At 47.4% G+C, this 22794-nt stretch overlaps 9 protein-coding genes across 9 annotated transcripts; 6 read left to right on the forward strand and 3 right to left on the reverse strand.

Annotated features, from left to right (window-relative positions):
• Positions 1-201: 201 nt before the first annotated feature.
• Positions 202-1472, reverse strand: N7469_001214 (SDR family oxidoreductase; the record flags this gene model as incomplete). The annotated part of the gene is made up of 6 exons (XM_056640134.1): positions 202-546; positions 614-709; positions 766-1056; positions 1136-1268; positions 1330-1381; positions 1451-1472. The coding sequence occupies 6 exons, from the start codon at positions 1470-1472 to the stop codon at positions 202-204; spliced, it is 939 nt and encodes a 312-aa protein (XP_056505891.1).
• Positions 1473-2871: 1399 nt separating this feature from the next.
• tor (putative TOR pathway phosphatidylinositol 3-kinase TorA) lies at positions 2872-10148 on the forward strand (the record flags this gene model as incomplete). The annotated part of the gene is made up of 4 exons (XM_056640135.1): positions 2872-2998; positions 3066-4250; positions 4327-9701; positions 9759-10148. 4 exons carry the CDS (start codon positions 2872-2874, stop codon positions 10146-10148), a joined length of 7077 nt encoding a protein of 2358 aa, XP_056505892.1.
• Positions 10149-10682: 534 nt separating this feature from the next.
• On the reverse strand, positions 10683-11606 carry N7469_001216 (YncE family protein; the record flags this gene model as incomplete). The annotated part of the gene is made up of 1 exon (XM_056640136.1): positions 10683-11606. The coding sequence occupies one exon, from the start codon at positions 11604-11606 to the stop codon at positions 10683-10685; it is 924 nt and encodes a 307-aa protein (XP_056505893.1).
• An 887-nt stretch (positions 11607-12493) lies between these two features.
• Positions 12494-13829, forward strand: N7469_001217 (fungal specific transcription factor domain-containing protein; the record flags this gene model as incomplete). The annotated part of the gene is made up of 2 exons (XM_056640137.1): positions 12494-13311; positions 13382-13829. 2 exons carry the CDS (start codon positions 12494-12496, stop codon positions 13827-13829), a joined length of 1266 nt encoding a protein of 421 aa, XP_056505894.1.
• Positions 13830-14149: 320 nt separating this feature from the next.
• Positions 14150-14569, forward strand: N7469_001218 (uncharacterized protein; the record flags this gene model as incomplete). The annotated part of the gene is made up of 1 exon (XM_056640138.1): positions 14150-14569. One exon carries the CDS (start codon positions 14150-14152, stop codon positions 14567-14569), a length of 420 nt encoding a protein of 139 aa, XP_056505895.1.
• A 143-nt stretch (positions 14570-14712) lies between these two features.
• Positions 14713-16521, reverse strand: N7469_001219 (alpha methylacyl-CoA racemase; the record flags this gene model as incomplete). Its single annotated transcript, XM_056640139.1, has 1 exon — positions 14713-16521. One exon carries the CDS (start codon positions 16519-16521, stop codon positions 14713-14715), a length of 1809 nt encoding a protein of 602 aa, XP_056505896.1.
• A 624-nt stretch (positions 16522-17145) lies between these two features.
• N7469_001220 (uncharacterized protein) lies at positions 17146-18230 on the forward strand (the record flags this gene model as incomplete). The annotated part of the gene is made up of 3 exons (XM_056640140.1): positions 17146-17409; positions 17481-17865; positions 17932-18230. 3 exons carry the CDS (start codon positions 17146-17148, stop codon positions 18228-18230), a joined length of 948 nt encoding a protein of 315 aa, XP_056505897.1.
• A 1218-nt stretch (positions 18231-19448) lies between these two features.
• N7469_001221 (uncharacterized protein) lies at positions 19449-20043 on the forward strand (the record flags this gene model as incomplete). The annotated part of the gene is given in 2 exon segments (XM_056640141.1): positions 19449-19631; positions 19651-20043. The coding sequence occupies 2 exon segments, from the start codon at positions 19449-19451 to the stop codon at positions 20041-20043; spliced, it is 576 nt and encodes a 191-aa protein (XP_056505898.1).
• A 674-nt stretch (positions 20044-20717) lies between these two features.
• On the forward strand, positions 20718-22532 carry N7469_001222 (uncharacterized protein; the record flags this gene model as incomplete). Its single annotated transcript, XM_056640142.1, has 5 exons — positions 20718-21037; positions 21111-21389; positions 21469-21541; positions 21614-21750; positions 21803-22532. The coding sequence occupies 5 exons, from the start codon at positions 20718-20720 to the stop codon at positions 22530-22532; spliced, it is 1539 nt and encodes a 512-aa protein (XP_056505899.1).
• Positions 22533-22794: the final 262 nt, after the last annotated feature.

The following is a 22794-nucleotide window of genomic DNA, read 5'->3' on the forward strand; positions in this document are numbered from 1 at the left end:
GATGCGCGCAAGAAAAGTTGCTCTGATTTGGCCGGGAGTGGGTACGGCGGACTACAGTGACCGAGAGTGCAGTTTCCCCGGACATTCTACACCAGTAGACTTAAATACTAAGAACTACATTACACCCCCTTCATGACTAACAATATGATCGTGAAACAGTAAGATATTTTATTTTGAACTGGATCTATTCCATCTGTGGTTCTAGGCTCCGACCTTCAACAAGGAGTCAACGGTATCAGAAATTGTCTCCTTCAACGGCCGATATTTAATTCCCAGAACCTCTTGTGACCGCGAATTGTCGATCTTGTAGATATCGGTCGGGAGGTCACTAGGTGAGTCACTGGGAGGAAGCTTTGATTCTAATTGCGGGTGGTTCTCTCGGATGATGTCGACAAGATCCTTGTTGGAGAAATAGCCAGCGGTAACGAAGAATCTCTGGCCACCCGCTTTCTCAACTTCGATGGCTCGAACATGCGCAAGGGCCACATCTCGAACATCAACCCAAAGGAATATACCAGTCGGGGGGGATTTGTGATTTGAAATGTCCTTGGATGATGTTCCTTAACCGCTGATTAGACGTGTTGAGGGCTTCCAGGGAATTCAAGTAATGAACAATTGGGCCGAAGACTAGCGGTGGGTTGATGGTTGCAATATCAAAATTGGGCTTCTCCTTCTCAACGAAGTCCCATGCAGCCTTCTCGGCAAATGTCTGTTCTCGGATTGTCAAAAATGAAGCTCAGAACAATGAATTGAATGAAATCCTACCTTGCTAGCACGGTAAACGTTGGAGTGGTCCAAGGCTTCCTCCCAGGTAACTGGGTTCCAGTTCTTCTCGCTATATTCATTTGGATGTTTCTTTGCATTTACAATTGCGGCGAAGGAAGATGTGATGATAACTCGCTTAACCGATGGAGCATAAGCTTTGATGGCCTTCAAAATCCCGGTGGTTCCTTTGATTGCCGGGTCCAAAAAGTCTTTCACTGGGTCTTGAACATTGAAGTGGAATGGTGATGCTGTATGGAGGACATAATCAAAAGGCGGGTCAGATTTGACAGCCTGCATTCGAAGAATTGAGTAAGTGTCGGGAAATTCTGAAATAGTACTTCAATAAAATTGATAGATTCGCCCTGCATACCTCATCAAATGCTCCCTCTTGAGCAACATCCTTGACGATAACGTACGATAACTTGTCTTTGGGGGTATCGGGATGGGCCTGCAGGATTCGCTTGCCCTTATCTTCTGATCGGACAGTCACCACCGTATCAAAGCTGATGAATCACGAACGTCAGAAACTTGTATGTGTATTTATGTCTCCCAAGAATGGCCTACCCATGGCTTAATAGGATGTCGACAATATGAGCGGCGATAAAACCGCTTCCACCTATTCAAACGACCAGTCAGATATGACTTGTATTTGTATACCACAGGGATCCAAGCTTCTAACACTCACCTGTGAGCAGAACTTTAGGCATGATGATGATAAAGAGACTTGGAAAGTGATTGATGTCAATAATTGAGTCTTGAGATTATTCTGTCTTGATGAGGGCATTGTCTGGCTTTTATGACTTTTGGTACCCCTCGATCCCGTCATCGCCTCCCCACCATGATCCACCGATTTGAGGCCCCAAGGTCGATTACAAATAAGCACGAAGCAAGATCAAGTCGCAATATTGAACTTTAAATCCTAAAATCCGTGTATATCCGGCTCATTTTCGGGGTTAATTACCTTCGGCAAAGAGCATGTCATCCATTTTTTGGTTTAGCCTCGCAGAACCTTGCGTAGCCTTATCAACTCACATCGATGGCCCAGACAAACATCCGATTCGCAGTCATCTCATACATTTCTCTGCCATAATCGACTATTGTCGGTGATATCAATCATTTTTCCTTTTCGGTGCGTGAGAATGATACGTTTAACGACGGTATTATATGAATGTCCTGATTAGTATGAACAAGCATCCAGCATATGCCATGCTTGAATATGACGTCGATGGTACTGCCTGCAATACGGAGTACAATAGGACACAACTTGATTGGTTCAGCTCGAAGTATTCAACGCAAGACATTCGTTTATACGACCTTCTCAGAGCGCATGCATGCCATATCATTGACCGTATATTGAAATCTCACACGGGATGTAGCAGAAGAGTGTCTTCTCTATCGTGTGCCCATAAGTGGTCTTGAGACAATCACTTCACCTCACCGAGTGGTATCAGTATAATTACATAGATTGAACACTTGGCACACTAATGTATCGCCAATCATGAATTGGACAAAATCAGGAGCGTATTGAAGCCTTATGTGTTATGCCCATAGTGAAGCTCTACTATGTCCCCTCGTATAGATGGAAGAGCGAACCCCGACAAAGCAACCAAGAGAGACGGGTCAAAAAGAAAAGGAAGCTGCCAAGACTTGAAAAATATCTACTTTGTTCTCACCAGGTTTCCCTCTGACAGTCTCAATAGTTTAGGTAATCGAAGCATTGTAGCCTAGGTGCCCGACTCAATGCTTACTATGATATACTATCGTAGTACGATATATATGGCATAATCATCATCCATTCCAATTCCTCATCACAGTCGCTTGTCTGGCCATACTAGATTGGAATTCGAAGTTGACACTTTGGCTTAAACATTAAGTCGTATAGAATAGAATCCTTCAAATAATTAACCAACTCTACTCTAATTCCCAGTGGTGAAATGCATCTTCAGTCCAGTCCGCGCGGTGAACGGCGGTGGCCCGTGCGTTGTGGTACTCCAACCTGAGCCTCCACGCCCGACACCCTCCCTCATCCCAAAGTCCATGCGACCTGCGCCCTAGCTTTCCCAGAGGTTGACTTCAAATGTCCACCCCGGGGCGCGTCTTGCAATCATGGCGCAAGCTGGCCCTATGAGTGATGTCACCCAAAGATTGTTTGCGGAGTTGAAGTCGAAGAATGAAGAGACTCGAATCCGAGCTGCCTACGAGCTTTATGACAACGTCCTCTCCGTCTCACGAGGTACGAGACGGACTTGAATCTTCTACGGATGGTAATTTGTGCTGACATATGCTTTTACCCCTTCTAGACTGGCCCTCGGAGAAGTTTGTGGAGTTTTACAACGCCGTCAGCCAACGTATCGCCCAACTGGTCGTGACGGGAAGTGATGCGAATGAGCGAATCGGTGGTCTCTTAGCCCTCGACCGACTGATCGATTTCGATGGAGTTGATGCCGCACAGAAAACAACAAGATTTGCGAGTTACCTCCGAAGTGCTCTTCGAAGTAATGATAATGTTGTTTTGGTTTACGCAGCGAGGTCGCTGGGACGTCTAGCCAAGCCTGGCGGAGCTCTTACGGCAGAGCTAGTGGAAAGCGAGATTCAGTCGGCATTGGAGTGGCTTCAATCTGAACGACAAGAAAGCCGCAGGTTCGCCGCTGTGCTCGTTATTAGGGAACTCGCCAAGGGTTCTCCGACACTCCTCTACGGATTTGTGCCTCAGATCTTCGAGCTCGTTTGGGTTGCGCTACGGGATCCCAAAGTTTTGATCCGAGAGACTGCTGCGGAGGCGGTGGGCGAATGTTTCGAGATCATCGTCGCCCGTGATGCTCAAGTACGGCAATCATGGTTTGCTAGAATCTACGATGAAGCCCTGCTGGGTTTGAAATCCCATAATGTGGATTGGATTCATGGATCACTTCTCATATTGAAGGAGTTGATTCTCAAGGGTACTATGTTTATGAAAGAGCACTATCGCAATGCCTGTGAAATTGTCCTACGCCTGAAGGACCACCGAGATCCAAAGATTCGTACCCAAGTCGTCCTCACCATCCCTATCCTCGCATCATACGCACCTACCGATTTTACCGAAATATACCTGCACAGATTCATGATATATCTTCAAGCACAACTCAAGAGAGACAAAGAGAGGAATTCGGCATTCATTGCTATTGGTAAAATTGCAAATGCAGTTGGCCCCGCTATTGCCCAATACCTGGATGGAATCATTGTCTATATCCGCGAAGGACTTGCAATGAAGACAAGGAGCCGGGGAAGTATCAATGAGGCCCCAATGTTTGAGTGCATAAGCATGCTATCATTGGCAGTGGGTCAAACCCTCAGCGGATACATGGAGGCCCTTCTGGATCCTATATTTGCTTGCGGACTCAGCAAATCATTAACGCAGGCCCTCGTGGACATGGCTCACTATATTCCTCCAATCAAGCCTACGATACAAGAAAAACTCCTTGATATGTTGAGTATCATTCTGTGTGGTACTCCATTCCGGCCGCTGGGATGCCCTGAGCACCGCTTGCCCCCCCATGCCCTCATTCGCAAAGGATTTCGCAGCCCCTGATTCCCACACTGACTCCGAAATTGCCCTGGCTCTGCACACTCTCGGTAGCTTCGATTTCTCAGGACATATTCTGAACGAGTTTGTGCGAGATGTTGCCATCAATTATGTCGATAATGACAACCCTGAGATTCGAAAAGCATCGGCACTCACTTGCTGTCAGCTTTTTGTTCACGACCCGATCATCAACCAAACTAGCGGCCATTCAATTCAAGTTGTTAGTGAAGTGATTGACAAGCTTCTGACTGTCGGCATTGGCGATCCTGATCCAGAAATCCGACGCACCGTACTGTGGTCATTAGACCGCAAATTCGACCGTCATCTGGCACGACCTGAGAATATTCGCTGTCTGTTTTTGGCTGTCAACGATGAAGTCTTCGACGTGAAAGAAGCTGCCATCTGCATTATTGGCCGTCTCTCCAGCGTTAATCCAGCTTATGTTTTCCCGCCATTGCGAAAATTGCTTGTGAATCTTTTGACTGGACTCGGATTTGCAAACACTGCTCGCCAAAAAGAAGAGACAGCACAACTTATCAGCTTGTTTGTGTCCAATGCAACGAAGTTGATCCGTTCCTATGTGGACCCGATGGTGACTGCGTTACTACCAAAATCAACTGACACCAATCCTGGAGTTGCTGCCGTTACATTGAAAGCCGTCGGAGAACTTGCGAATGTGGGCGGTGGTGAAATGAGACGATATCTTTCCCAGATCATGCCTATTATTTTGGATTCCCTCCAGGACCTTTCTTCTCATACTAAACGTGAAGCTGCGCTTAAGACCCTTGGGCAACTGGCGGGTAACTCAGGCTATGTTATTGAGCCTTACGTTGAATATCCTCACCTTCTTGATGTATTGATCAACATAATCAAGACCGAACCAACGGGCACACTGAGGAAAGAGACCATCAAACTGGTCGGTGTCCTCGGAGCTTTGGATCCCTACAAATATCAACAAATCAGCGACATTGAGCCCGATGTTCACCATATCAACGAGATTCAAAATGTTTCAGATGTTGCCTTAATAATGCAAGGCCTTACTCCGTCCAATGAGGAATATTACCCTACGGTAGTAATCCACACTCTGCTACAGAACATTCTGCGTGAGAATTCCTTGGTTCAGTACCACTCTGCCGTCATTGATGCCATCGTTACCATCTTCAAGACCCTCGGTCTGAAATGCGTGCCATTCCTTGGGCAGATCATCCCGGCATTCATTTCAGTCATCAGAAGTTCTCCACCTAGTAGGCTGGAGTCTTACTTCAATCAGATGGCAATTCTCGTCAATATCGTCCGACAGCACATTCGTGCATTCCTTCCAGAGATCATTGATGTGATTCGCGAATTTTGGGAGGCATCCTACCAAGTCCAGGGTACTATTCTGTCCCTGGTGGAGGCGATCGCCAGGTCCTTAGAAGGAGAATTTAGAAAATTCCTGGCTCGATTGATCCCCTTAATGCTGGACACATTGGAAAAGGACACAACTCCCCGTCGCTCGCCCTCGGAAAAGGTTCTTCATGCTTTCCTGATCTTTGGATCTAGCGGCGAGGAATATATGCATCTGATCATCCCATCCATTGTTCGCCTTTTTGACCGGCAGCAAAACCCGCAGAGCATTCGTAAATCTGCTATTGACAGCTTGACTAAGCTTTCGCGCCAAGTCAATGTCTCTGATTTCGCATCCTTCATGGTCCATTCTCTATCTAGAGTTGTTACTAGTGGTGACCGCGTGCTACGACAAGCTGCCCTGGACTGTATCTGCGCTTTGATTTTCCAGCTTGGCCAAGACTTTACTCATTACATACATCTCCTTAACAAGGTCCTCAAACAGCACCAGATCACTCATGTCAACTACCAAATTCTGGTAACGAAGCTTCAAAAGGGAGATCCTCTTCCCCAAGACCTGAACCCGGAGGAGAACTACGCATATCCGGCCGACGACACTAATTTCGCAGAAATTGGCCAGAAAAAGATTGTTGTTAACCAACAGCATCTCAAAAACGCATGGGATGCCTCGCAGAAGTCTACCCGTGAGGATTGGCAAGAATGGATCCGCCGTTTCAGTGTTGAGCTTCTGAAAGAGTCACCGTCTCCGGCCCTGCGAGCATGCGCTAGTCTAGCAGGAATATACCAGCCACTGGCAAAAGATCTTTTCAATGCTGCCTTTGTGTCCTGCTGGACCGAGCTCTATGACCAATATCAGGAGGAGCTCGTCCGTTCCATCGAGAAGGCTTTGACGTCTCCAAATATCTCGCCAGAGATCCTTCAGGTTCTCCTCAACCTTGCCGAGTTTATGGAACACGATGACAAAGCCCTTCCGATTGACATTCGCACGTTGGGTAAATATGCCGCCAAATGTCATGCTTTCGCAAAAGCACTTCATTACAAGGAACTCGAGTTTGAACAAGATCAGAACTCGGGAGCTGTCGAAGCCTTGATTACTATCAACAATCAACTGCAGCAGTCGGACGCTGCTATTGGTATTTTGCGCAAAGCACAGGCATACCGCGATGTTGAGCTCAAGGAAACATGGTTCGAGAAACTCCAACGATGGGATGAGGCTCTTGCTGCCTACAAGCGCCGTGAGAAGACTGATCCTGATTCCTTTGGCATTACAATGGGTAAAATGCGCTGCTTGCATGCTCTGGGAGAGTGGAAGGTACTCTCTGACTTGGCTCAAGAGAAATGGAATCAAGCATCAATCGAGCATCGTCGTGCCATTGCTCCTCTGGCTGCTGCCGCTGCTTGGGGCCGTGGACAGTGGGAACTGATGGATTCCTATCTTGGTGTCATGAAAGAGCAGTCCCCGGATCGATCCTTCTTTGGTGCCATCCTTGCCATTCACCGTAATCAATTCGAGGAAGCGAACATGTACATCGAGAAGGCGCGTAATGGACTTGATACGGAGTTGTCTGCGCTTCTGGGAGAGAGTTACAATCGGGCTTACAATGTTGTTGTGCGCGTCCAAATGCTTGCTGAGCTGGAAGAAATCATCACGTACAAGCAGAACGTTGGCGACCCTGAAAAGCAGGAAGCCATGCGTCAAACTTGGAACAAGCGTCTGCTCGGATGCCAGCAAAACGTCGAAGTTTGGCAGCGCATGTTCAAGGTTAGGGCTCTCGTCACTGCCCCGCGAGAGAACCTTGACATGTCTATCAAGTTTTCCAACCTTTGCCGCAAATCGAACCGCATGGCTCTTGCAGAGAGATCTCTTGCTTCACTTGAAACAGTTATATCCGACGCCAACGGAACGCGGACGATATCGCCGCCTGAGGTCACATATGCTCGATTGAAATTCAGTTGGGCTAACGGACACCAGGCCGAAGCGCTCGATATGCTCAGGGAGTTTACTTCTGATTTGAGTGATGATCTCTCCAAATACAACACCCTTATGGTGTCGCAGAATGAGCACCATGGAATGAACGGTGTAAATGGCATGGCAGACCCAAGCCATCCAGAAGTCATTGGCCTGCGTGAACGCATTGGTGATGTCTCCAAATTCAGAAAGTTGCTTTCCAAGAGCTACTTAAGACTGGGAGAATGGCAGACTGCGATGCAAAGGGGTGACTGGCGAGCGGAGTATGTACGTGAAGTCCTCAGCGCTTATTCGGCTGCTACACAATACAATCGCGATTCTTACAAGGCATGGCACTCCTGGGCTCTTGCCAACTTCGAAGTTGTGACCACAATTTCCAACCAAGCCAGCCGGGATAGCAAGCCTGCTCCGGTTCCTGCGCATATCGTGACAGAACATGTCATCCCCGCTATTCGAGGTTTCCTGAGATCTATTGCATTGTCATCAACTTCCTCGTTACAGGACACGTTAAGATTGCTTACCTTGTGGTTCACCCATGGTGGCGACCATGAAGTCAATACCGTCGTCACCGAGGGATTCACTAGCGTTAACATTGACACATGGCTCGCTGTCACTCCTCAGCTTATCGCTCGAATTAATCAGCCTAACATCCGGGTCCGCGGCTCAGTCCATCGACTACTCGCCGAGGTTGGCAAGACACATCCTCAAGCCCTGGTCTACCCCTTAACGGTAGCCATGAAGTCAAACGTGACACGTCGCTCCCAGTCCGCTAGTAATATCATGGAAAGCATGCGGCAGCACAGCGCCAAGCTTGTCGAGCAAGCAGATCTTGTCAGTCATGAACTGATCCGAGTTGCCGTATTGTGGCATGAGCTTTGGCACGAAGGTTTAGAAGAAGCATCCCGCCTTTACTTTGGTGATTCTAATGTGGAGGGCATGTTCGCTACCCTGGCTCCTCTTCACGACATGCTCGACAAGGGCGCCGAAACACTCCGCGAAGTGTCATTTGCGCAAGCCTTCGGTCGTGATCTTGCAGAAGCTAAGCACTACTGCATGCTCTACCGCCAGACTCAGGAGATTGGTGATCTGAATCAAGCGTGGGATCTCTACTACACTGTGTTCCGGAAGATTAGCCGGCAACTGCCACAGCTATCTATTCTTGATCTCAAATATGTGTCTCCTCGCCTCAAGGACTGCTCAGATCTTGACTTAGCCGTGCCGGGTACCTACCAGAGTGGTCGTCCGATCATTCGTATCATGAGCTTTGATCCTATCCTACATGTTCTTCAAACCAAAAAGCGACCTCGCCGGATGACTCTCAAGGGTAGCAACGGCAGCTCTTACATGTACGCACTCAAGGGTCACGAAGATATTCGTCAAGATGAGCGAGTTATGCAGCTGTTTGGCCTTTGCAATACTCTCCTTGACAATGATGGCGAAAGCTTCAAGCGTCATCTCTCCGTCCAACGTTTCCCTGCCATTCCCTTGTCCCAGAGCTCTGGTCTTCTGGGATGGGTGTCTAACAGTGATACATTGCATGCACTCATCAAAGAGTACCGTGAAAGCCGCCGTATTCTCCTCAACATTGAGCACCGCATCATGCTCCAAATGGCACCAGATTACGATAGCCTCACTCTCATGCAAAAGGTTGAGGTCTTCGGGTACGCCATGGACAACACCACTGGCAAGGACTTGTACCGCGTACTGTGGCTCAAGAGTAAGAGCTCAGAAGCCTGGCTTGAGCGACGCACTAATTACACTCGATCATTGGGTGTCATGTCGATGGTTGGTTACATTCTTGGCCTTGGTGATCGTCATCCTTCCAACTTGCTGCTGGATCGCATGACTGGTCGTGTGGTTCATATCGATTTCGGTGATTGTTTCGAGGTTGCCATGCACCGTGAAAAGTATCCCGAGCGAGTTCCTTTCCGACTGACTCGTATGTTGACATTCGCCATGGAGGTGAGCAACATCGAGGGAAGCTACCGCATTACCTGTGAGGCCGTCATGCGTGTTCTCAGAGAGAACAAAGACTCACTGATGGCGGTTTTGGAAGCCGTAAGTCGTAACAATTTCCCTTATCTCTTTTCTCGTTGCGTCTGACATATTCTTTAGTTCATTCACGATCCCTTGATCAACTGGCGCCTTGGTGCTCAAGAGTCCCCAGACCGGGTATCTCTCACTGCAGAGCGTCGCCAGTCAATCATCGAAGGCATTAACTTCGAGCATGGAACGCAGTCAAATACCTACACTCGTCACCGCCGTCCCTCCATCTTGGAGGGAGGCATTCTTGATACCCAAGAAGGGGTTCCTGCTGAAGCCCGTGAAGCTCAGAATGCCCGTGCCCTGCAAGTCCTCGCCAGGGTCAAGGAGAAGCTCACTGGACGCGACTTCAAACATTATGAGGAACTCAACGTCAGTGACCAGGTTGACAAGTTGCTTGCCCAGGCTACTAGCGTGGAAAACATCTGCCAGCACTGGATTGGCTGGTGCAGTTTCTGGTGATCTCTGTTTTCTTTTGCCAGTTGGATTCTATCTAAAGTTCCACGGCGTGTTTACGTGATATGATGTGTTTCCCTTTTGTTTCTCTGCTGCAGATTCCCTTCGTCTCTTTGTATCTACAGTGAACCCCTCTTTCTGTTGTTTCTATATCTACTTCTCTTGTTCTTCAGGGGTGTCTACTGTGCAGCTTTTGGCATTGTCCAAGAGTCTATAATGTGTTTTGGACTGGGCTGTAGCCTGGAGCCTTAGATTATTTTGTTTGATTTACAGCAGCAATGGAGTATGAGATATCCAGTATACTTGTCCACTTAGAGATACTGATACAACAACTAGTCTTTAAGTATTGACCACCTAATAATACGCAAACCATGAAAGAAGAACTTGGATTTCTGCAAGTTTCCTTGTGATACTACCGTATACAAGAGTCTACAGGAGGAAACAGAAGCACTCGCTAAGTGTCATAATTGTATGTTGCTTAGGGTGTACTATCATAGCAGTTGATACCAACCTTTGCTGAATTCACAGTGGAAGAGACTGTTAGATTTCCGCGTAAGCCACGCCGGTGATGGCTCCTCCCGCTTGAGATAGTATAGTACCCTTGCAAGTCCCATCCAGATTGGATATATACAAAGAGCCCCCAAGATCGCCGAAGAATAGGCGGTTGTTCGTCCGATCTAATGCAATCCCAATTCCTTCGTGAAGTTTTCGAACCAAGATATTCGGTTGTAATTGACCCTTTTGCAAATCTGCGAGAGCGATAGAGTTCACAGTGTTTCCAAAGGGCGGATCGCCTCGATCAGTCCAATAAAGGGCCCCTGAGATACTATCCAACTCCAAGTCTATCGGTTCAGGTAGATTTTCCAGGATGCATTGGACATCTGTCCTATGTTCCGCTGATTCCCCGTGGATCATATCAAGACCCATTTGAAAGATCCGTCCCTTATTTCCTTTTGATGGTCCCTTCTGTGACCAGAAGAGGGTCTTCGACTTCTCATCGACAGCGATACCAATACACCAGTTCCTTAGGTCTTGTTTGTCTGACTCGGTTGTACCTGCTCGATAGAGGACCTCAATGTCACTACCATCCATATTCGCTCGCATCACCCTCATACCTTCTCGGTCTGACCAGTAGAGCTTCCGTGAATGTGGTGCAATAATCAATTGCTTTGGGGTATGCGTGTTCCCCCTTGGAACAATAGTCACGATATTCCTCCCAGAAAAGTCACAGCGCTGGATAGATCCATCGTTGGAAGAGGGGATGCCCATATTGGTCCAGTAAATGTGCCGGTGAGCAGTATCGACGGCAATTCCATCGGGCATAGTACGAATCTGTGAAACAAGTTCTTGAAGGTCCGATCCATCTGGAAGACAGGTAAGGAGACGGCCGTTGAACTCAGGAGTTGAAATGCCGACATCGAGAAAATAAAGTCGACCGACTGGGGCCACAGGAGGGGGAGCCATTTCGTCGAGATGGTGCTTTTTTGTCTATATTGATCTGCCCCCAAACACTTGCCGGGAATTTCATATATGAAGAGAAATGATAAACTATGGAATTAGTATACGACAGCCTTTATGTACTGGTGCCATACCAATTCCACATTCAAGTAGATAGTACATATACCTCCAGGGCTTTCGGTATCCACGCCCTTTCGGCACGCTTGAGCCGATAAGGTGATCTTCTGCCACTGCGAGATATTGATCCACAGTGCATTAGTCTCCGAGTTTATACTCCGTAGTTGATGTTCAACAAGAGCCGGTCCACCCGATCAGGCATTCCGGTACCGGATCTTTCCAAAAGTGGACACGGAGACGGGATGACATAATCGAGTCTCAACGCCGCAAGATCTCGGAATCGGAAGGATATCGGCATCCTCAATTTATCACATCCAACCCGTCCAACCGTGTGTGGCCTTTGCCTTGATCTGCGGTGGCACGATGATGTTTTCATTTCAAACGGGATCTACTAAAGACTCAACCTCTAACGAGCCTAGACCAAAACGTGCCAAGATCAGTATTGCTTGTAACGTGTGCAAATCTAGGAAGACCAAGTGCGACGGAGTAAGACCAGGTTAGCGATATGAAGCACTCATCCAGGCTAAAGAAGGTTGCGGTATTTTTGCTGATCGTAGAATCTAGTATGTGGGCCTTGCTCTAAGAGGAGATCTCAAAATAATTCGCAGCCATGTTCATATCGTCAAGTCGACACTTCTTCATTAGCTACAACGTAAGTCTTTGCGCGTAAAAGTTTCCCTTTGCTTCAATAATATACCGAGGAGACCGTCAATTCGGCTTGCTTGAAATACCTTGTATCATTTCATTACTGTTATTTTTCACCTTACCTTGTGCAAATGCTTATGTCTCGATGTAGGGACTCTACGACCAACAGTCCAGAACAGCCAAGCCACGGCCGTGGACTTACAAACTATGCGCGGGGCAATGATGAGGATGAGACTGGCTTTCATGGCCCCACAGCTCCTAGTAGCAGTCTATTTGGTGCTTCCGGTGGCTTGTATATCATGAATGACATCGGAAATGAGAAAGACAGACCGGCTACGTTTGAGAGAAGAATAGAGAGCACAAGCCAGATATCACCCAAGAAACTCAATCAGCTCCCTAGGCTACAAAATACAGGGCCAGCAAAAGAGCTGTCTGATATGCAATATGTCATCCCACCCCGGAAAGTGGCTGATGATCTCCTGGACCTTTATTGGGATTACGTGGATAGCGCTTATCCTTGGCTTGACCGTCCATCGATCGAGAATGCATACGAAGGTTTATGGACCAAAGACTCAGAGCAATCGATGAACGAGAGGGCATTGCACTGTATTCTAAATCTCATGTTTGCCACTGCATGTGTTGCATTTCAAGGACAACCACCTTTGTCTCGATACCAGTCTTCGATCGTTTTCTTTGACCGAGCACAAGAATTAATGTCTTATGAATTAAAGGACCTTTACAACTTTGAGATCATTCAAATGCTTTTGCTTACCGCAGTGTATCTTCAGCACCAAAAATCTCCACAGAAAAGTTTCCGAAGCATAGGAATGGCCATTCATATCGCGCAGGAATTGGGCCTGCATATCCCTGAGACGACTGAGGCTATGCATGATCCGCGTGAGCGAGACCTTGCACGCCGAGTATGGAACGGATGCGTCATATTAGATCGGTATGAGACATCAATTAACGATTCTTCCTGTATTCGATATATTTCTGGAACTAACTCTCTACCTGTCCAGGATTTGCTCCATGACTTTCGGATGTGCACTCAAAGTCCCGCAGTCCATTTCAAAGCAAGGGCTTCAGCCGTTAATGTTAAGCACAATGGAAATGAATCCCACGACTTCTACTGGAGCTGTGAATCTTCCCTCGAAAGCGAAATTCTATCTATCATTTTGTCAGCTTCATCATATCATAGGGGATGTATTAGAAACCTTCTACATACCCAATGGTAGTTTCAAAAATGGCCCAACCAAGCAAACAAGCTCGGAAGGAGCTTTACTTTTTGATAAGATCGCCACCCTATTTAAGATTGAGTCAGAACTGAATGATTGGGCTTCCAACCTTGATCCCTTCTTCAAAAAACCATCTGAGGCGTTAGACACGACACCATCAAAACATATCACCCGGGAAGCTAATGTCCTACGTGCTCGGTCAGTATACCATCTCGCGCAACTTGAACTCTAAAAGCTGACTCAATCGCTAAAAAAGATATCTATCTGTGAGGCTACTGTTGTTTAGGCCTCTTCTGTCACAAATTCATCAACAAAGCAGCCGCAAATCCTCGGGCACTAGTCTGTACCAGGATGATCAGCTTCTGCCACATGTTGTATTTCAATGCCAGCTGAGTTGTACTCGGGCAGCCGAGGATATGATTGAATTCATTACCAGGAACTCGCCGGCGCAGACACAAGCATACATCTTACCTTCAAATTGGTACATAGTTTCATGCAAGTAGAACTCATCTGAAAGAATCGGTATGAAGCTAATCTAGTATAGATGTATACATGGCTGTTACTATTCTACTAGCAGCGAAGGCATCAACATCACAAATTGTGGCGCACTTTTCTGCATCTCGATTAAATGGACTTCTACAACAGGCCCGTGATATTCTGAGAGAATACGAAAAGCATTCTACATTGGCTTTGAGGTGCAGTTCGGTACTCAGATTGATTGAGCAAAGCTTTGGTCGGCATGAACAGGCAACAGAACCTACTTCCGCGGAACATGCAAGGCATATGGAAGACCACGAAGACTCATACACGCAGGACGGAAATGTGACGGAGCTACAACCACAGATCTTCCCGGACAGTAACATGGATATGATTGAACGCTATACCTTTGATTGGAATGAGTGGCCGGTATTTTTTGCGGAATTAGACGAGGGAAATAGTTCGCCTGAAGGTGGACCTTTCAACCTAGCATAGGATAGCTTAGAATAATATGATAAACTTTTGACTTATGAAATACCAAATTTACTGATCAAGTTTTTCAAGTAATATACTAGTAATTTCATATTGGCTACCGATCAGGATTCCATGTGATAATTTACAGTTATGCTCGGAGCAGACTAAAGCCAATCGATAGTACGAGGATGATAACAGTTAGGCACTGCAGATGACATCCAGTGAGGTGTCAGATTGGCATCACTCAATTGCACCACGGGCTTCAAAGTTTCCATATTCCCCCAAGGCCCGCCACTGAACCCTGTCATCAAGGATTCTGACCCCGATTCAAAATACTGGGGGAATACTTTTTTCCATCCATCCATGACAACAAGGAGAATCTCAGTCACGAATTGAGCAGGGCCGATATGGCCCCATTGGAACAACTTGTTACTCTCGTGTACGATCTCGGGGGAATATAGGCCAATTTCTGGCTCAAGAGCAATGGCATCAGCCTTGACCAGGGAGCTCGACACTCGATATGAGCCACCCTTTCGAGCCCGATCACGAAGAGCAAGAAGAGCACCCAGAGCACCAACAAGACCAGTGGACATGTCCGAGATAGGAAGGGGAGGAAGAACGCTTGTTCCATCCTTGAATCCCAAGGAGCGTCCCATTACATAGGATGAACCCGAAGCCGCATCACCAATCTGTTGCCATCCAGGACGCTCATGATAGGGGCCGTCCGGACCGTAACAGTTTTCTTCGACATAAACAATGCCTTTGCCTCGGTTTCCAGCCATTTCGAGAAGATCGTTGACTCCAAATCCTTTTCGAGCAATTGCATTTGGTCGGAAGCCTTGAACGAATACGTCGGCGCCCTCAATCAGCTCACGCAGTCGTGACTTATCATCCTCTTTGGTCAGATCAAGATCGATGGTACGCTTTCCTGTGTTCAGCGTGAGCTGTAGAACCTGTGTAACCTTTTTGTCAGCATCAAATAAATGAAGTTTCTGGATTGCGTTCGGTTGTGTGACATGACATACATTGAGGTCGGTCAGGCGACTGCAGTTTACACGGATAACATCGGCACCAAGGGCAGCCAGTGTAGAGCCGATGACCGGTCCTGCGATGATTCGAACTAGTTCCACCACCTTGACACCTGCCAAAGGACGCTTGTCATTCGAGATTGTGGGGATCGGAGCCGGGGGAGTTGGAATCGCATGCGATTGTCTCGAATAATTTACCAATGGGTGGGCAGCGAGTCTCTTCCCCATCAGTGTCTCTGACCACCCCTCAGGAGTAAAGCAGATGCTTCCACAAAACCCATTCTTAACGTTCAACATCTCCAACTCGTCTGCAGTCCACTGCTCGACATGACGACTGATATGATCATATGCTTCTTCCGATGTCTTCGCTGGATAATCAGGATCGACACCGATTGATCGGAGAATTGGCGCGGCGTCGAGCGAGCCATGAAGTTGATACCATACACCGGGTGTCTTAGTTTTGTACAGGGCGGTAGTCCGTTTCCTCATCAAGGAAGACATGAAGTCACCTTCAAAATCCCGTTGGAAGAGACCCGGCAACTCGCCCGATCTGACGATCTGAGAAAGGTCCTTCCCTTCCACGGAAGCTGCTAATATAGTTCCAAGCCAGATAGCAGCATGATCGGTGCTGACTGTGACTTGTTGGGAGCTTGCTGGGGTACCGTCACGATCCTGTACAATCTCATGTGCTACTACTCCACACATCGCATGCAACGCAGCTGCAACGAGAGGTGCTTTGGTAGGCCCCGGAATCACGGGAAGCGAGTTTCCGTTGAATTTGACTGTGTTCCAAAGGTCTTTGTCCTGGGTGAACCCAGGGGTGCCTTTGGCAATGTATTCAAAAATGCGAGTCGCATCTTGAGGTGCAGGGATGAAGTCCCTATCGACAAAGGTTCCTGGACCATATATGTCTGCCGAAGGGATAGTTTCATGTCGCGAAGCCATTTTCAGAGTATGTGTGTGATTGCATAGAAGGATTCTATGACAAAAAGTGATTTCGTGTGGGATTTGTAACAAATCCTCGATGCTTTATATTAGTTGCAAAAGGTGCCAATTCTATTCCTGTCAACCCGGTCCTCGTTTGACCCTCCAGACCGAATGTTCGCCGATCGTTCCAATCAAATCCAGAAATGATCAACAAGGACCATTCTTGCGAGTTTAAGTTCTGGTTCGGAAGTTGCTGAGCCGAAATCTCGGAAGGGCTTCGGAATCACCCAAAATGGCAACGTAGATTACCATTGGTCTCTAGGCCCTGTGAAAGTAATCACAATGTATTGTTGTAGTGACACTTGTTTTGCTGCCATCGGAAGATCACCGAGCTTGAATCATGGAAGGCTCGGCATTCATCTATCAGGAACTTTTGAGCCGGTGGCAATGGGATCAGATCAACGAGCCGGTATCCCGATGTGGATCTGTTCGAGCATGAGCGAGGCAATTCCGTTATTTGTTCCTTTGCTGCTAAAAACGAATGCCACACTTATAATGATTTGACTCGCTGCAAATTTATAGTGTTACATTATCCTTGGTGGTGGTGATCTTTACAAGTACGAATTTGAAGTTTCTACGATCATGATTCCTACCGCGATCAAGACTGTCGGCGTGATCGGCACTGGCGTTATCGGAACGAGTTGGACATCTCTATTCCTTGCAAAAGGGTTGCGAGTCATCGTCACCGATCCAGCACCAGGAGCCGAAGCCAAACTCTATGAATATCTGCGGAAGAACTTGTCGACGATACCAAACCCGAAGATCACTCCAGAAAAGCACTTGAGTAATTTGAAATTTGTCAAAGACATTGATCCTTTCCTGGGAGATGTCGATATGATACAAGAAGTGAGTGAATATAAATTGCTCTGAAGGGAAATTCTAGTCACTTTCAAATTGAAGCTTATGGCCTTTTCCAGAATGGACCGGAGAGAGTGGACTTCAAACGGCGCCTCTTCGCTCATTTGGATGCACATACTCCCGATCATGTTTTGATTGCGTCGTCATCATCTGGCCTTCCCTCATCTAAATTTGTCATTGAATGCAAAAGAAATCCATCCCGGATATTGATCGGGCATCCTTTCAATCCGCCACACCTGGTGCCTCTTGTGGAAATCGTTCCCCATCCCGGAACAAGCGATGAATACGTTAAAAAGGCATACCAGTTTTACCAAAGCCTGGAGAAAGACCCAGTTATTGTCAAACAAGAGACCCCTGGATTTATTGCCAATCGGCTACAAGCTGCAGTATGCGCCGAGGCCTACAGTCTCATCGCCAGGGGAGTCGTGTCTGCTGAAGATCTTGGTAAGTAGTCCTATTTGAAAGTTAACTTTCAGCCACATCTTATACAAAGCTAACAATGTTGGTAAGATAAAACCGTCACGTCTGGTCTAGGCATTCGTTGGGCATTTTCTGGACCGATAATGACAAACGTGCTTGGCGGCGGTGGTGATTTTGGTCATTTCATGGATCACCTGGGTCCAGCTTTGAAGATATGGTTAGATGATATGCAGCAGCATAGTTTCAATATGGACACGAGCAAAAAGGAGACGGAGACGCTCAAGGAAAATGTGGATCAGTGGGTATCTAACGTTGACCTTGACAGGATTGAAAGGGACCGGGACGCATTCTTGGCTGGATTTATTAGGGCGCGATCATTGGCCGAGTGAGATGATTGTACTATCAGATAGATCATTAGATTTTATTGGTTTAATATATAGACCTTCTCAGATAAATCTACTGTCTATTATATACAATGGCAAGACAAAATGTCTTTCTTTATGTTGGCTTCTATATGGGACTCGCCTACTCTCAAGGTGAACACAGTCTTAGAGCTGGAACCCCCCGAAAGTTATGTCGTAGTGATCATTAATTGGATATTTAGATAGATCGAGCCATCATACTATTGCAATCTTATCACGCTAATCTGATCAGAAATGTAGTCAGGAGTTGGAGTTATCCGAGCAACTCCATGTCAGATGAACCCGACGCTGCTTTGCTAGAAGCAATTATGTTCACGATTGATCCGTAAGTTCCAGCAACCATAAAAAATGACCCAATGGCGATGGTAAAGACATTCCAAGCTGAAAGAAGGGCCCATGTCAGGGATCGCTTTCCCCTGTCCTGTTTCCAATTATCATATAACCACATACAACCCATTGGCTGGAATGACATTGCTGTGCCTAGCAGGGCACCGACAAGTGACACCAAATCGCCAAATATAGGGATACCACTGGCAATGAGATATGAAGATATGGTGATTGCAAAAGTACATCCAAACCAAGTTATCCAATGTTTGAATGAATTGGCCGTGAGATGTTCAGGGCCCTCGTAATATGCGCACGAACAGGTATTTACTTGGGAACTAGAAGAATTGAGTTAAAAATTTTTTGAAATTAGCCAAATCATCCAGCACTCTAGTTCCACTTACACGGAGAACGATAACTGTGCTAGCCACTAGGCCAGGTAAGGCAATTCCATAAGCGATTCTTTTGAGCAACGGGCCTGCAGATCCAAGAGTAGGGGATGCAATATAAGATCCACAATAGTAATACAAGGATTGGGCGGAACTTGAACTACGATCGGGTCTGGAGTTGGTGAATTATCACTGGGGGTGTTGTTTTCCTTTCCAGAGGAGGTCCAACCCCGTCGAGTGACTTCACAAACAGCCCCGGTTCTAATGGCGTCCCTTACGAGCTTTTAAACTCGAAAGAAGTCAATGAACGCTGGCCGGGCTTTAAGGTCCCCAATGGGATTGATGCTGTTTATACGGCTGATACTGGTATTGTTCATGCCAGTACGTGTGTTACTACCATGCAATACCAGGCTCGGGCAAATGGGGTTATTCTGAAGGAAAAGACCAGAGTCGATAGTGACCCCAGACGGAAATGGCCATTCACATCTCCAAGGGCTCATATCGAGCTAAAAAAGTGACCCTTGCGGCCGATACCTGGACCAATAAACTTCTTGGACCTCTAAAATCTGAGATCCCTGTGGTTACAACGATGCAAGAGCAAGTTACCTACTTCAAGCCATCTGATCCCGAGCGATACGACCCGAAGAGCTTCCCTGTATGGATTTGGTGGTGAGACAGGGTATTATGGGTTCCCAACCTATGGCGAGCCAACTATCAAGGCAGGACGGGGCGTCCAACGGAATGTCATGCATCCTGACCACCACACCTTCGTCCCTTCGCAAGAGCAACCGAAAAAGTTAACCCGCTTCATGGATTCTATCATTCCTGGCCATGGTCCGGAGCTGCGCACAGTCACTTGTCAATATACCATCACTCCGGATCGACAGTTCATCATAGGTCCATTGGCAAAATACCCAGATGTCATTCTGGCTCTTGGGAATGGACACGCTTTCAAATTTGTTCCTGCTATCGGTCGAGTGGTGGCGGAGCTCGCGATTGACGGGAAGACAACCGATGACATCTCCAAATTCCCCATGTCCAGTCCGACCGGTTCTCGCAAACTCTAGTGGAGCAATAGCTACGTTCAAGGTGCAATGTGAAATACACTGGGAATTTGGCAGGGTTAAGCTTATATTTACGTTGTGTCCTGTTATATGGTGACTCTGATTGGGGTTTTGGGTGTGCTGGACAGCCAGAGAACTTAGAAGTTGATCTATGAGAAATCCTTAAGGCTTGGTCGTATTGGAGTAATAGAAATTGGTAGTGATAAAGTCTCCAGAAAATTTCTATCAGTATTGACCCCCTTAGTCACTGTAGGTAACTCATAGTCTATACAATATCTATTTCGCAAAGCATCATTATGTTTGTATACAAGCTGGATTTATACTTCAACCCCAGCATTGCATGTGACTGGGGAAATCCGGGGTAAACACCAAAAAATCCCAAAAATGACATATATGTGGAAACATAATGAAAAAGAAGTGCCCAAACAATTTGAGCTAGCAAATACATATAATTGATTTTTACTTTCTTCTCCCATCACCTTTTTTCCCCCCCCACGCTGTACTAACTGCTGTTTGACTTTTACCGGCTGAAAATCCGACCTCGGTCGATCTCGAGTGGAGACCTCCTCTTCTCTTCCACTTCCCCCCTTCTCCGTCATCATACACCTTTTCACGTCTGAACTCCACGATGGGTAGCTGACTAGTTCTATTACGTCGCACCTAAGTTGAAATCAGAAATGTCAACCTCAGAGGCCACCCCAGCACCCCATGGGGATGGTACTGGCAAGGCGCCAGCCTTGCACCCCATCCTCCGAAATGCTCTGCGCATCTCGTTGAGCGCCAAAGAGTACCGAGCACTCCACGCGATCGCAGTCAAACGTGCGCCCGGTATCCAAGGGAAACTTCCATCTCCTTCCAGCTTCGATGTGATGGCCCAGTCAAAGAACCGACACAGCGAGGCAGCTCTGCGCGCCTCGTTGCGTCTCTTTGTGGGATCCGGTCTTGTCTTGAAGGTGATTGAAATCGTGATAACTCGGATTCGAGGTGGCACAGCCGAGTAAGGCCATTCATAAATCAAGACCGCTTCTCTTTTTTGAATTCATGACTGACGCGGACTTGCGACCGGCCAGGAAGAAACCCCGTACCGCACTTCGCCGGTCACCAACCCTCCGTCTCTCCTTTTCACTTTCCCTTCTACTTCTACTCCATCGTCTGCTATACAGATTTCTAGTCCGACTTCGTGCGAACCTACGGACTGATGATGCAGAGCCCTTCCGAACGCGAAACCCACGAGTTTCGCGTGCGCTCACGTCGCGCTTTGCCCCGGCTGTCGGCGCAAGTCTGGCGGGTCTTGCTGTGGGTATCATGCCACAAGAACAACTTCGATTGACTGGGGGCTATCTACTTGAGTATGCGGAGTCTGGAATTCTTATTCAACACAGCAGACTCCAAGGGTCTACTTGATAATCGCCCATGGTGGTTCGGCAGCTGGCTGCTGATGCCAGTTTCATGCGCCCAGCTTTTCCATGCCTTTATATTTGATCGCGAGACGACGCCCAACGTAAGTTGCTTGTCTTCTCCCCTCCAGCCTGATGATCATGTTTTTTTGGACAACGTCTTACTTTTACAATAGTGGTTCGGCAATGTTATTATGAAGCTTTCACCTAGCTATATACCCGGTCGACCAGAGTCGCTTCCAGCTGACGTTGCTTGGCCGGAGAAGGAACAGATCGTGGACTCTTTGGCATCTATCGCCAATCTTCGCTGGCCGTAAATATGACCTCGTTCTTTTTTTGAAGTTCTGAACACTAATATGATATAGGGCGTTTGTCTCTCCTATCTTACACCCAGGCGACCCTAATACCCTACCGTCCTCAGTGTCAGCCATTTCCCCCATCACAGGACCGGCGCATCCGTCCATCACGCAGCTCTCTTGTGCACTGCTTCACCCAGGAGTACCGAGCTGCAGTACCGCCTTTTTGCATCACATTCTACTTTCCGTGCCCATTCTCGCGCGATTCCTCACAGGAGTGACACTGGCACTGAGCATCCCCAAGATCAAGAGTATTATTGCTCAACCAGTCACATCTATTGACTCTATCTCGAAGCGGATCATCACGATGACAGCTGTTCTATCGGCTGCTATCGGCTCCACCTGGGGCAGCGTCTGTCTGCTGAATAACAATTTGCCTCGGTCAACTTTGTCGACCAAGCGATTTTTCCTTAGTGGTGCTTTGGGTGGATTGCCCTTTATGTTCCTCAGCAGCAACCGCAGCGTCTTCCTCTACTTCTTCCGGGCTGCGGTGGATTCCGCCTGGAAGACCGGTGTAAAGCGTGGCTTATGGAAGGGTCGTCGTGGTGGAGATCTGTGGATTATAGTGATCTCGTGGGCAGTGATGGGCTGCATTCTCGAGGCCAATCCGTCAGCTGTTCAAGGTAGCGGTCTGCGTAAGGGACTAGCGTGGATGCGAGGTGATGGATTTGTCGATCCTGAGATTCACGAGAAGCGACGAGCAGCGAGACGAGAGTCAAAGAAAGCAGAGAACCCATGAACACTCCCCATGGATAAAGGAAATTCCCCTGAAGTTCGGATTTTGAATACCTTGAAGTGTACTCCATACTGTATAAAATGAATACCGCGTAAGAGTGGAAGTCACTTTCCGACCCCACAAAAACCACTCTCTTTCTTCTTCGGAGAACGACCTCCGCGAATCTCCACGCAAACTCCACACCTCCGCATTCGCCGATACTTCTTGGAATTTAAAGGGCCTGGGGTTACTTCTACTTTTTTTTTTTTTCTCTTTGTCTTGTTCT

Source organism: Penicillium citrinum, assembly GCF_028827155.1.
Source record: "Penicillium citrinum strain IBT 23319 chromosome Unknown utg000001l:1.0-4955037.0:1.0-4956770.0, whole genome shotgun sequence".
Lineage (NCBI taxonomy): Eukaryota > Fungi > Ascomycota > Eurotiomycetes > Eurotiales > Aspergillaceae > Penicillium > Penicillium citrinum.